The sequence below is a fragment of the Cottoperca gobio genome, chromosome 6, assembly GCF_900634415.1.
Source record: "Cottoperca gobio chromosome 6, fCotGob3.1, whole genome shotgun sequence".
Lineage (NCBI taxonomy): Eukaryota > Metazoa > Chordata > Actinopteri > Perciformes > Bovichtidae > Cottoperca > Cottoperca gobio.
This window is the reverse complement of record NC_041360.1, coordinates 2,102,476-2,116,094: the sequence shown is the minus strand read 5'-3', so window position 1 is coordinate 2,116,094 and position 13,619 is coordinate 2,102,476. Positions and strand designations below refer to the sequence as shown.

Sequence of the window (13,619 nt, the reverse complement as noted above, 5' to 3'; positions counted from 1 at the left end):
TCTTCACCCGAGTGTCCAAAACATGCGGCCTCAGATCAGATGATACGATCACAAAATTGATCATTGACCTTTGGCCTAGGGTGCTCTGGCACCACGTACACTTATGAGCATCCTAATGGTCGAACATGGTGTTTGTTATGGCCATTCCATGACTAGCACAGAAGTCCAACAACAAACGACCGTTCGGGTTTAGATCAGGGAGGCCGTTCCGCCCAATCACGCCTCTCCAGGTGTCTCCATCGTTTCCCACGTGCGCGTTAAAGTCTCCCAGCAAGACTACGGAGTCCCCTACTGGAGCACCCTGCAGGGCTCCATTCAGGGTCTCCAAGAAGGCCGAATACTCCGAACTGCTGTTTGGGGCATAGGCACAAACAACAGTCAGAGTTTTCCCCCCCCATAACCCGAAGGCGTAGGGAGGCGACCCTCTTGTCCACTGGGGTGAACTCCAACGTAGCGGCGCTCAGCCGGGGGCTTGTGAGTATCCCCACACCCGCCCAACGCCTCACACGTTGGGCAACTCCGGAGAAGAATATACCCCAACCCCTATCCAGGAGTACGGTTCCAGAGCCAAGACTGTGCGTAAGCCCCACCAGATCCAACTGGTAGCGCTCCACCTCCCGCACTCTTTCCCCCACAGAGAGGTGACGTTCCACATCCCCAGAGCCAGCCTTTGCTGCCGGGTCTGGTCCGTCGAGGTCCCTGACCATCACTGCCACCCGTGTGACACCGCACCCGACCCCAGCGGTTCTTCCTGTGAGTGGTGGGCCCACAGGATGGATGGATGGGAGGCACCACGTAGCTTCTGACCGACCGGCCGGGCTCCGTGTCAAACACGGCCACCAGGCGCTCGCTGTCGGGCCCTCCCTATGGGCCTCGCTCCAGACGGGGGACCTGGGCTTCCTCCGGGCAGGGTCTCTCCTTCTCTTTCCCTTTTTTCATGAGGTCGTTTTGAACCATTCTTAGTCTGGCCCCTCGCCTGAGACCAATTTGCCTTGGAAGACCCTACCAGGAGCACAAGGCTCCAGACAACACAGCTCTCAGGATCATAGGGACACACAAACCTCTCTACCACGGTAAGGTGATGGTTTCCTGAAGAGACCGTTTAATAATAGACTGCGGATATTCTTAAGCCGCAATTTGCCAGCAAAAGTTAAACTATCCCAAACTTTTAGTTTGGCCACAACTCGCTGAACATGGAATAGCCACTGGTCGCAGCTGCTCTGGTGTGATTTTGGCATTAGCCGTGTGATTACAAACTGTATCTATAATGTGTTTTCAGCCTATTCTGATGTCCCCAAGTGGCCAAAACATCAATCAATGTAGAATTTAAAATAATGTTTTCAATTTTATAATTATATAATTTTCATTTAAATTAATTTGGTATTGGTGTAAATAATGTATGTATTCCAGCACAACTCAAAAGTATATTGCTTCTATACAGTCCATGACACACTGCTTATCAGAGCACACCAGATCACTGAAAAATGTTCTTTATTTCTGCATGGAATATGCTAATGTTGTGATTTTATATAGGTTGTAGTTCACTAAAAGCTTTTATTTTATTCTTTATATATTTAATACCAAGTTATTTGAGGTGAGGTTAGATATATTCAGGTTATCTGTCATACAGTAATACATACATTTTAACAGAACTATATGTCACACTTTGCAATGTTTAACTGTATTCTATTGACTCGCAGCAATATTTTTTTTTTTTTTTTTTTTAGCTTGATGAGCCAGCCACAAGACTCTTTGTGTGAAATGTGTTGTTTACTCCAAAAAACTAAAACGAGTTATGTGCCATCAGATTTGAAGTTATATTTTGATAATGGCGTGGAACAGTGTAAGGGCAGCAACGTTTTTGAAATTTGAAATTTGAAATTTGAAATATTCAAAATGATCTCTCATAACCAGAAGAAAAACAACATGATCATTCATGATTAAAGTGGAGAATATGACTATCACTCATATTATTGAAAGTGATGACATGTATAAAGGTTGCTTTGGGTGTGGGGATCACTGCACTGTCACAGTGCTGATCATTGTGAACATACCTTTAATCTGTCCTGCCTTCATCTGAAAAGAACAGAAGATTAGAGTACTAACGAAAGACAATAAAAATGCATTCTCATAATCCTAAATGAACTGGAGGAGGAGAAGGAAAAAAAACAAAGAAAGGCAAAAAGAAAAGGTTACTAGGGTGCCACTGTGAGGTGTTTTTTGCTGTGTGAATGGAGAACAAAATAGGACGTTATGTGTCATTTAGAGCAGGAGAGCAAGGAGGGGGAGCAATAATGCTAATTCTATGATTTAAAATATGACAGTTCAATGATAGTATTCATACTGTCATGCAATCTGCCTTTGCTGCTTTATAAATAACTCACTATGAAAAGAAGAGAAAGAAATGTGATTGCTGATGTGACATTAAGAAGCAGAAGAAGATGTGTCTTTTTGACATGTTGTTCTCAAAAGATGGTGGGAAAATAATGTGTATCGTAAAAATAAAAAGAAGTGGAGAAGGTGAGCCAGATTTACACTCAATGGGACTTAGCTTTGTTGTCATAGCAACCCTGTCTGGGCAGAACTAAAAAGAAAGGGAGCAAAGGAGGGAGAGAAAAAAAGAGGACAGGTCCATTTTGTTCTCCTCAACAAACTGCTGTAAAAGCAAACAAAAGAAAAGCCCACTTGTTGAGAGAGAAAACACTATTTTTTGGCAGTGTTCCTTCATGAAAGAGAGGACATAGAAAACTGGCCTGTAAATAACTCCTCACCCACTGACACTTGTGCTGCCTGGCCACAGTTGGTTGGGGCATGAAGAGAGGCTTTGAAGTTGGGCTCTCTACTTTTGAGAGTGTACTGTGACGGCCACATGCCGCTCTGTTCAACTCAATGGCTTTACATACACAACACTGTACGGAGGAGGTGAAATTAATTTGAATTACTGTATACACTCCCAAACTCCCAAAAAGCGTTGAATTTAACAACCAGAATAATGTTACACATTAAACACTAAAGGTGTCAGTAGGGGAGGCAGGATCTGAACTTCACTGTCAAGGTCTATTTTGTTATTCTTTACCAACTACAGTACATCCATATCCCTATTCATTGTATTTCCTCCCATTTCCATTAGGTTTTCAATCCCACCTTAAAGTGTGGCTGTTTTAAATAGCTGCAGACACTTTAACCTTCAGACGTAGCAGGATGACACAGCGTACAGAGTATGTCTCAGTCTTAAGGGTTCAATGTGTAAGATGAGCCAGAACTTTAATTTAAAACATTCAAATGAACTAACATTATGAACAGAGTGTGAAGAGGTAACAGTGTTGACGTTATGTTAAAGACGTCTCTGTGTTGTGTTGCAGAGATATCTACTGAAGTTAGCATGCTAACAGCTAGCTGCACTCCGTCCAGTCTGTAATACCACTTGCTCCTCTAGAGGCGATAGTGAGTCACTGTAGCTCCAGTCTGACTTCAGTATCGAGAAAGAATAAATACATCTGCTCTGACAGGCTTGTCGACAATACATCAATGAATCCTGCAAAATTGATACTTCTTTTGGATTAAATCCAAAGTGGCAGAAATTAGAAAACGACTCGCACCCTCACTTAGCTCCCACTGCTGCCAGGATTAGCCAGATCTACCCCGGCTCCGGGGTCTGATCCCTGGGGAAAGGGACTGTCCCGACTCCCCACGTGATCGTCAGAATTTCTATTGATCCGAGCCGCCACAGCCGTGGCCCTGTGTGTTTTAAGTTTGAAGTGATAGTGTTCCTGTTTTTCCCTTGTGAGTGACCTCTGGCCTGAGGGAAACGGACTGGACTCACCGGTAGCCTGAGTACTGGCCTCTGTATCACCAATGTGAAGCTGCAGAATTATTAGGATACTAGGATAATGAAGATATTGACATGGCACTGCTTCTAACGTTGCTCTTCTAACATTTCTAAAGTGTGTTGCATCAGCAGTTTATAATCTTCCAATCTCTTTTTACCACACACAACTACTAGTATATATATATATATATATATATATATATATATATATATATATATAGTACTGCTACTAGTACTATTCCTTCAGCGGCGACGGCATCCAAATGCCCATAAATTTGATTACAATTATAACAGAAATTCACTCATCAACATCGGAAAAGGCAAAACGAAGACTGGATTAAGTGCAGCGGATCTTGAGATAATCACAGACCACAAAATCTTTCGGCCAAACAGCCACACATGCCAGAATTTTCCCAAATGCTTCAAGACAGCGACTATCGTCTCTGTACCTAAACAATCTTCAGTGTCTAGTCTCAATGTCTACCGCCCTGTGGCAATCCCCCCCTATTCTGATGAAGTGCTTTGAGAAACTGGTTCTCCAGCATATCAGAAACAACATCCCAGCCAGTCAACAATCTTGCATAGTGGCGCTCAGAGTACAATTTACTTCTTAGACTCAGCACAGCCAAGGAACTTGAGTGTTTAAAAATAGAGGAGAAGACACACACGCCTGTCTACAACATTGGAGCTGTGGTAAAGTGAGTGAACAGTTTTAAGTAACTAGGACTCAGCATCACACACAACCTGACATGGTCGTCACATAACGCCATCGACGACAAAAACGACTGTATTGCTTTGAGAAATATAAGAAGGCAACATTTCCCAGCCAAGTTCTTGTTAACTTTTACAGAGGAGCAATAGAACATCAGGGTGAATAAAACTATCCAGAACATCATTGGTACACATCTACGGAGCATCAATGATATTGGGGACAAGAGGTGCTTGCAAAGAGTCCAAAGGATACAGCCTGTTCGCCTGTTCAACAATAACTTCACCATAGATAGATGCAAAGTAGAAAAGGACAGCATCGGTATCTTTCCACCGGCTGCAGTGGCGTCATGAGGCCAAATATAACGGTGTAATGCAATGATAATTGATTTCCCAACCAGCTGTCTTACATAAGCATGTCGAAGTGAATAGAGATGGTGAGAAAGAGAGGGGTGAGACGGGGTGGAATGAGGAAAGAGAAAAGACAGAGATGGGAGGATGGGATGAGAATTGAAGTGAAAGAGAAAAATGTCAAAACACACGGAGTAGAAGGGATGAGATGCTGGAAGACGGAGTAGGGCATAAGGAAAACAGAGAAACAAAAAGGAGAGACAGAGAGACTAGCAGAGATTTAACAGCAGATAATGCCAAGACAAGAGCAGCAGACACGCCTAGTGGAAATAACACATTTATTCTCTTACTCTGAGTGGCTGTTTATGAGTAAATTATGAAGCCAGCAATGTTTTAACTTATAACTTTACATCTGCTCTAATAAATACTTTTATGTTAACAATGTATCAAATCAAATCAAATCAAATGTATTTATATAGCCCATTATCACAAATTACACATTTGTCTCACTGGGCTTTACAGACTGTACAGGATACGACACCCTCTGTACTTAGACCCTCGCACCGCAGGAGGGATCCCTCACTCAGGCCAGACGTGTAATAGATGACGTGTATACAGGATAAACAACATAGTAAAAATACAACAACCATGTGACTGAACTGATGATGTGATCGTATATGAAAAATATGGATTCAGGAGGATGTCAAAATAAGCTTCCCGGTGCCTCTAAATAAATATATTAATTATAAAAATAATAAATATAAATAAACGTGGGTGACCAGCAGGACCAGGGCACCAGGTGCATCCACGATTCATGATCTAGACCTAACCTTTAATCAGGGGCAACCTGCCAGATGAGAGATACAGAAACTCCGGGGATGATGCCCCGGATGCTGAGTTAGTAACACATTTACATAAATGCATACAGATAGAGAGGGACAAGAGGGGAGAGGGAGGAGAGGAGAGAGGAGGAGAGAGAGAGAGAGGAGAGAGGTGTAAGTCCCCCGGCAGTCTAAGCCTATAGCAGCATAACTACGGGCTGGCCTAAGGCAAGCCTGAGCCAGCCCTGACTATAAGCTTTATCAAAAAGGAAAGTCTTTAGCCTGCTCTTAAATGTGGAGAGGGTGTCTGCCTCCCAAACACAAACTGGAAGCTGGTTCTACTGGAGAGGAGCTTGATAGCTGAAGACTCTGGCTCCCATTGTACTTTTAGATACTCAAGTAACCCTGAATTCTGGGAAAGCAATGCTCTAGTTGGTTTATAAGGTACTATGAGATCAAGATAAGCTGGAGCCTGACCATTAATTGCTTTGTAGGTCAGAAGAAGGATTTTATATGATATTCTGGATTTTACCAGGAGCCAGTGCAGAGCAGCTAATACAGGAGTAATATGATCCGGTTTCCTAGTTCTTGTCAATACACGTGCCACAGCATTTTGGATCAACTGAAGAGTCTTAAAGGATTTTTTGGGACAACCTGATAACAATGAGTTGCAGTAATCCAGCCTTGAAGTAACAAATGCATGGACTAGTTTTTCTGCATCATTTTGAGAGAGGATGTGTCTTATTTTTGCAATGTTACGTAGATGAAAGAAGGCAGATTTGTTTTATGTGGGAGTTAAACGACGTATCCTAATCAAAGATAATGCCGAGCTTCCTTACGGTGGTGCTGGAGGTCAAACTAATGCCATCCAGAGTTACTATGTCATTAGAAAATGCAATTCGGGGATGTTTAGGGCCAAGTACAGTAACTTCAGTTGTGTCTGTGTTTAACATCAAATTGTTGCAGGACATCCAAGTTTGTATGTCCTTAAGGCATGCTTGAAGTTTCGCTAATTGATTGGTTTCATCTGGTTTAATTGATAGATATAATTGGGCATCATCCGCATAACAATGAAAGTTTATAGAGTGGTTCCTTATAATATTGCCTAAAGGAAGCACATACAGTATAAGGTGAACAGAAGTCCAACAACAAACGACCGTTCAGGTTTATATCAGGGAGGCCGTTCGTCCCAATCACGCCTCTCCAGGTGTCCATCGTTTCCCACATGCGCGTTAAAGTCTCCCAGCAATAGTACGGAGTCCCCTACTGGAGCCCCCTGTAGGGCTCCATTCAGGGTCTCCAAGAAGGCTGAATACTCCAAACTGCTGTTTGGGGCATAGGCACAAGCAACAGTCAGAGCTTTCCCCCCAATAACCCGAATGTGTAGGGAGGCGACCCTCTCGTACACCGGCGTGAACTCCAACGTAGCGGCGCTCAGCCGGGGACTTGTGAGTATTTTTTTCATGAAGTCGTTTTGAACCAATCTTAGTCCGGCCCCTCGCCTGAGACCAATTTGCCTTGGGAGACCCTACCAGGAGCACTAGGCTCCAGACAACACAGCTCTCAGGTTCATAGGGACACACAAACCTCTCCACCGCGGTAAGATGATGGTTTCCGGAGAGGATATCAAGTGTTGGTAAATCAACTGTGAAAAGGGTTATTTAGTGTGGTGTCATTCTGAATTACAAAATAAAAAAACATCTAAAATAAACATTTCACTCTGTGTTATTATGTAAAAAGATGAAGCAATAGTGAAGTCGTTATAAAGAAGTAAAGTGATGACAGGCAGCTTTAAAGTTAAGGAGCAGGAGGAAGCGAGGTGCTGGTATTTGGTCCCTGTTCTCATATTAATACTCCTCGTGGCTCCTTCCAGTGGCTTCAAAAAGGTCACACTCACCCATTTAATAAACTAGTCACAATGGGAGTGAGATAGTGAGGGAGGAGGCAGAGAGAGGGGAAGGAGAAGAAGCAAGAAGAGAGGAGAAAAACAAGGTTTGAATATTTTATATTATATATTTAAACTCACAGGTTGAATTGAGTATTTTCTACTTTAGAGCTATTTGCACTATTGTGAAATGCAGTTCATTTGGACATAAAGGCTTTGGCCAACTCCATCTGATCTGCTCTGAAAGTCGTCACATTAGCTTTGACAGGCAGAGTTTTACTTCACATGCCTGTTGTGGACAATTTTCTCATGGGGATTTGTTCTAGTTAGTAGTGGCTCTGACACTGTAGGGTCACAAACACAAACAAACACTTCATCAGTTGCTGGGAGTGACTGTAAATGGCCTCTGGGCTTTGTCTCTTTGAGGGTGTCAGATAAAAACACAGATTGTGCTGATCGACTGCCAGAGAGAGGAGAGACAACAGTGGAGGGCAAATGAGGTGGAAGAGAGAGGTAAGGGTGGAACGAGACAGAAGGGACACAGAGGTGTTGTGTGTTGATACCAATGTGAAGGTGTTGCAAGCTCTGACAGATTTAGGTCAGTTACATCATTACTTCCATCCATCTCTCTAACTTCATATTAAATGAGGAAACGTGGAGAATATAATTTTATGTTAAAAAAACTAGAAATATTATCAATCTGCCAGTTTTAATATGAGTATTTAGGCCAACAGTACCTCAGTCAGATATAGTGTTAAATGGGTGTGTGTGTGTGTGTGTGTGTGTGTGTGTGTGTGTGTGTGTGTGTGTGTGTGTGTGTGTGTGTGTGTGTGTGTGCACTCAAACACACAAGGCTAGTTTAATATGACGCTAATACAGCCTCAGTCAGGGCAGTAGTCGGTGAACTTCCATCTAATCTAGGTCAGCAAGCATATACGTCCACTTTAATTTTAAGTGTGTCTTTGTTATCCTGCAAACTAGAGCATAACATCATCTTAACTGTGTCATTTTGAGAATTCAATGGAGAGTGAGAGGGTAATTTGTTTATACAGTACATATGGTGTGACATGCTGAAAACAGATGCAATTGTACAACTGTCCTGCATTAGTGCTTCCTTGTTTGGTGGATCAAACTCAATTCAGCACTGTAGTTTCTTTATTCACTGTACTGTAAGTCCTAACACAAAATGTACAAATTCCAGCACAATTAAAGGTGTGGAGGAAGGGAATAATGTTTTTATGAGTCACTGTTGCTTGTCTCATGCACTCGCACAAGAAAAAAACATGCACAAACGTACACGTGTCAATAGTTTCTTACCTAGTAACCTATAAGTGGCAGTAATGTGCCAAGAAACACAGCATTGTGTCACCAAAGAAGACGATTGCTAGCATGTGAACATGGATGTAAGCAATGCAGGTTTGAGAATGCTTATGTTAAAAAAATTCAAATGGTTAATACCTTAAAGATGCACACAACACAGATCTCATTTCATTTAGAAAAGGATTTATCTCTCGAATGTGAAGCATCACTGGGTATGCATCACAATGTTTTAAGTTCCTTTTCAATAAATTCTGATATCTACTGTTGCTTTGTACGTTTTTTTCTTTCTTTCACTAATAAATGTTACAGTAAATCAGGGCAGGTTTACAGGGAAACTAAATCCCATCTTGATTCCATCTCCTCCATTTCCAATCAGTGATCTGAGTCCTTCCATATATCAACAATGTGGATTTGTGAAATGACTCCATGAAGGACTGTTTCATTCCATTTGACTGAAACTGAACTGCCATCACCATGTAACACACTGCTAGCAATGCAAATGCCGGTTCATTTTGTTTTATTCAGGTCCAACACATACAGTATTCTGCATGATGGAACACTAGCGTAACCTTTAATGTATGTGTGTGCATGTTGCCATGGTGATTGCAGGTTGCTGTCCAGAATGGCGGGGATGAAAGAGCAGCAGTTTACGGAGGAGAAGCCCCTGCTGCCGGAGCAGCGAGGAGCTGACTCGGACATGGTCAGTCCACCTGCTTTATTTACGTGTGTTAAGCCTCCTGTACGGTGCTCACATGCTGATTAGTGTGTGCAGGATAAACCACTCAGATCTTTGTGCTCATTGGCTGTGATGGCTTATAATTAGACAATGTGCTTGTTTACCAGCGGAGGACGATATGAATGAAATTCATCCAACCATGACTCGCTAAAGATAACAACACTATGAAAAGATAAAAGCTCATTTAAGATGAGAGAGAGAGGTGGAGAACAAAGATAGAAGCGAAACAGAACAGAGGATAGGCAGTGGGTAGTTACATAAAGGCCACTTGTTCCAGTCCACTTATCCATTACCTAAGCAACAGGTTGTGGCTGAATCAGGAGCTCTTGAATGTTTGAGAGCCACTCATTGCAGAAATTATGGAAATGGTGGAGACATCTTTACAGAAAAGTGACATAAATGGGCAAGATTATTGCCTGAAATGGCTCATTTTCTCCATAAACTTTTCAAACAGCCATTTCTTAGTGAGGTGAGTTGATTAAAACTCTTACAAGCTGTGTGAATGGAGAAGGGGAGAAGTAAAAGAAATAAATGGGAGATCTGAATGGCTCAATTATGCAAGGGCTGTTTTTGCACCTGTGTCTTATGTTGTCAGCCGATTAAATGGGAGTTATCAGTGGTTATTGTTACTACTCTAATGCCTCAGAAGAGCCAAACTACACATACAATGTTGTAGAAGTGAAACTTAACAACAACACGTAAAAGTGAATGAAACGTAAGGTTTTGAACACAAACACAACTACTATGGAACCATAGCTATGTAAACGTGAAACTTAACGTTGTGAACACAAAGATTTGTTGGTTTACATGGAACGCCCGTAGTGATTTCACGTTAGGAATTGAGTCTTTTGAATGGCTCTTTGGTATGAATGAAGGGAACAGAGTCGTACTTGAGAGCCGTTCTTTGTTATCGTTATTCTCAGATTGGTGGTGGAAGAGCTGCAACACACATACACACACACACACACACACACACACACACACACACACACACACACACACACACACACACACACACACACACACACAAGCAGAAAGACAGAGACAGTGAGAGAGGTGGGGGAGGAGCAGTGGAGCATAAAAGTTATGGCTCTTGGAAAGGAACAGAGCCATAAGTTCTGGCTCCCGTCGAAGGGTTCTATTTCCCATCAGCAGAACCCCAGTGTTTTGTGTGAAAGTCCTGTTTTTTGTGTCCCATCCATCGCCCCTGACGTCAACCCCTTATGGAGTTTCTCACTCTTTATAATACGTCACCTGACTTCTGCCAATGCTCCTGTCATAATTACTACGGTCACTAGAGGTCAGATTCGTCTTCTTTTATTTCTACTTTCAGTGATCAAACGTGTGAATCGATGACAAAACCTACTAGTTGGTGTAGCAGGCCCCTTCTGACCCACATCTCTGAGGCTGATAACCACTGATAACGGCCATTTAATCGGCTGATAACATTTGGGTGATTTCTTATGTGGAAAGTAAACAGGCAGCAAAATCATTACCGCCCAGAATAGAATGAATACAACATATTGAACAAACCATAAAAAAGAGAGGAGTATTATTCTGCTCCTGACAAATCTCTTATTTCTGCTGGAGGAATCCATGTGACTAAACATGTTAGCCATGACTCACTTGGCCAGTGTGTCAGAAATGGAACATTGCATCCTGGAGATACAGTCGCTCAGGTTTTTTTTTTTAACTCCGTAGCTTAATAGAAGTAAATACTATATGCTGTGCATCAATACGAACAATTAATTCTACAATTGATCAGCTCATCTAGCAAAAGGTCATTAGGCCTGCTCATTACGACTTGCTGCTTGTAAATAATCGAGACTACTGACTGCTGTCGCATCGATCCAGTTACATGTTTGCGTGTTGAGACGCTAGTTTTATCGTTCTCTCGAAGACGACTTCAGCAGAGAAACACTTGCAGTTTTATGTCCTGCACTTCCCCTCTCCCAGCTCATTTAGAGTCTGTATCTCTGGTGTTGTTACTGAGTGATTACCTCCTGGCACAAATAGAAACTCTGGTATGACTCACTGGAAGTCATGCTGCATTCAGTGCATACAGGCATAACAGAGCTGTCCTGATGGTTAAAAACTACAACTTTTTATTTGCTGAAATTTGAAGCTTCAAGATGTCAGGAGGTTTTTTTAAGCTGTGTTATGCTCAATATAACAAAGTGTAGCCCGGCACTCTCTAAATGTGTAGAGAATCTGCGGTGGCCCTCAGGTAATGTGAAAACACAAAAGACCCTCTCTCGAGCCAGAGTTTGGTTTGTCCGCTCTTGGCTAGTGTAGAAACATGGCGGTGCAACATGGAGGACCCACTTCACTTCTAGCACCTTGAGATTGCTTTTAGCTATGAAAGGCGCTTTACAAATAAAATGTATTATTATTATTATTATTATTATTATTATTATTACTTCCTATGTAGATATGAAGGACTAACTTCTAAACTGACGAAAACACAACCATTCTTAGTTTCAGGTGATTTATACACTAATGAAAACATAGTTATGATATTATATTCCATTTCTGCTAAAAGATCCGCCTAAATCCTACACACTGGACCTTTTTAAAGGTTTAGAGGACCACTAAGAACATGTCTAAGACCTTCATAAACGGACTGATGATGAAATGCATCACATGTTTATGTTTACTGAATGTTGCTGCTCTGTCTTCCCGGTTGTTACCCAATAACCACCTTGTGTTTGTTGTTTCACAACACAGCAGGATAAAGGAGAGGAGGCATCGGGGGGGTTACCGTGCCCCGCCAGCCCTGCCGTGCCTCTTAACCACCCCCCTCCCCCAAGCCGCCCCACTCACCGCTGGCATGTCATCGCACGCCACTGGCTCCGCCAGACCCGCAGTCGGGCCAGTGGGGTCCTCCTGGTAACTACCAGGACAAGCAGAAAAAGCAGAAACATCGGACTGCCAGCACACTGAAACACACGGAACACAGCTTAGAGAAATGAACAGCAGAAAACTGACCGTTGATGTCATAATATAAAACTAAACCATGAAGGAAAAATCACAAGAAATTGATTTGCCAGTTTATAAAATCAAATCGGATGTTTTCAATTCTATCATTCCCTCTTAGATGTTTGGAGGACCTGCACCAAGTTGTTATTTAGTCGTTTCTACCCCAACATGGTTGATGGTAACTGCTGGTAACCACTAGTAGATAACATCCTGCACAGAGCTCAATCGATTAAAACATTAAGAAGACGTGTTATTCTGTTCTAATAGGATAACTGGGACTTGCAGTGCAGGAAGTAGGAGTCAAGAAGAATCAATCATTTACTCAAGTAAAAATAACAATACACTGTAAAAAAACAAAAAAAAAAACAATTTCAAGTTAAAGTCCTGCATTGAAAAATACTATCAATAACGCATACTTAAAGTACATTCCTTATTCAGCAGAACAATATTCTTTTAATTCATTATTATTACTTACATTAACATTCTTATGTTGTGGCTGGCCAATAATAATCTAATTGCACATACTTTATCAACTGGGTTTATCTTTAACAATGCACATTTTGTAGGCTGATTATGTATTTGTTTATACATTTTAATCTGTATAGTTACTATAGTTGTTCAATAAATGTAATGTATTAAAAAGTATAGTCTTATGGTTCCCTCTGAAATGTAGTAGGCTACAAGCAAGGAACAAATGTAGCATTAAATGTCAATTGTTAAGTGTAGATATTTCCAAATTGTTCTGAAGTAGAGTACTTGAGGAAATGTATCGAATTGTGTTAACTGTTGGACTGTTGTTTAACATTCTTTAACAACAAAAGACTGCATCTACATTGTACTGACCAAATAATAATATCATCATTATTCCACCAGAGATATAGTGGACGATAGCAGGAATTACATGAAGGGATTTGTGCAGTTTACAGTGTATACAAGGGGAATGGGATTTGGATTAAATAAAACAAATTCAGCAATACTAAACACTTAACA

The 13,619-nt window shown here is 41.7% G+C and overlaps 1 protein-coding gene across 7 annotated transcripts in view; it reads left to right on the top strand.

The window, feature by feature from the left end:
- ndrg4 (NDRG family member 4) overlaps positions 1-13,619 on the top strand; it is a 54,527-nt gene that overhangs the window by 12,143 nt on the left and 28,765 nt on the right. For 3 of the 7 annotated variants that reach the window (XM_029434291.1, XM_029434289.1, XM_029434292.1), the window contains 2 exons: positions 9,524-9,614; positions 12,378-12,539. In XM_029434291.1, the coding sequence (XP_029290151.1) occupies positions 9,524-9,614; positions 12,378-12,539 (253 nt within the window). The remainder of the gene's footprint in view (positions 1-9,523; positions 9,615-12,377; positions 12,540-13,619) is intronic. The other 4 variants (XM_029434290.1, XM_029434293.1, XM_029434294.1 and 1 more) reach the window with 2 other exon arrangements.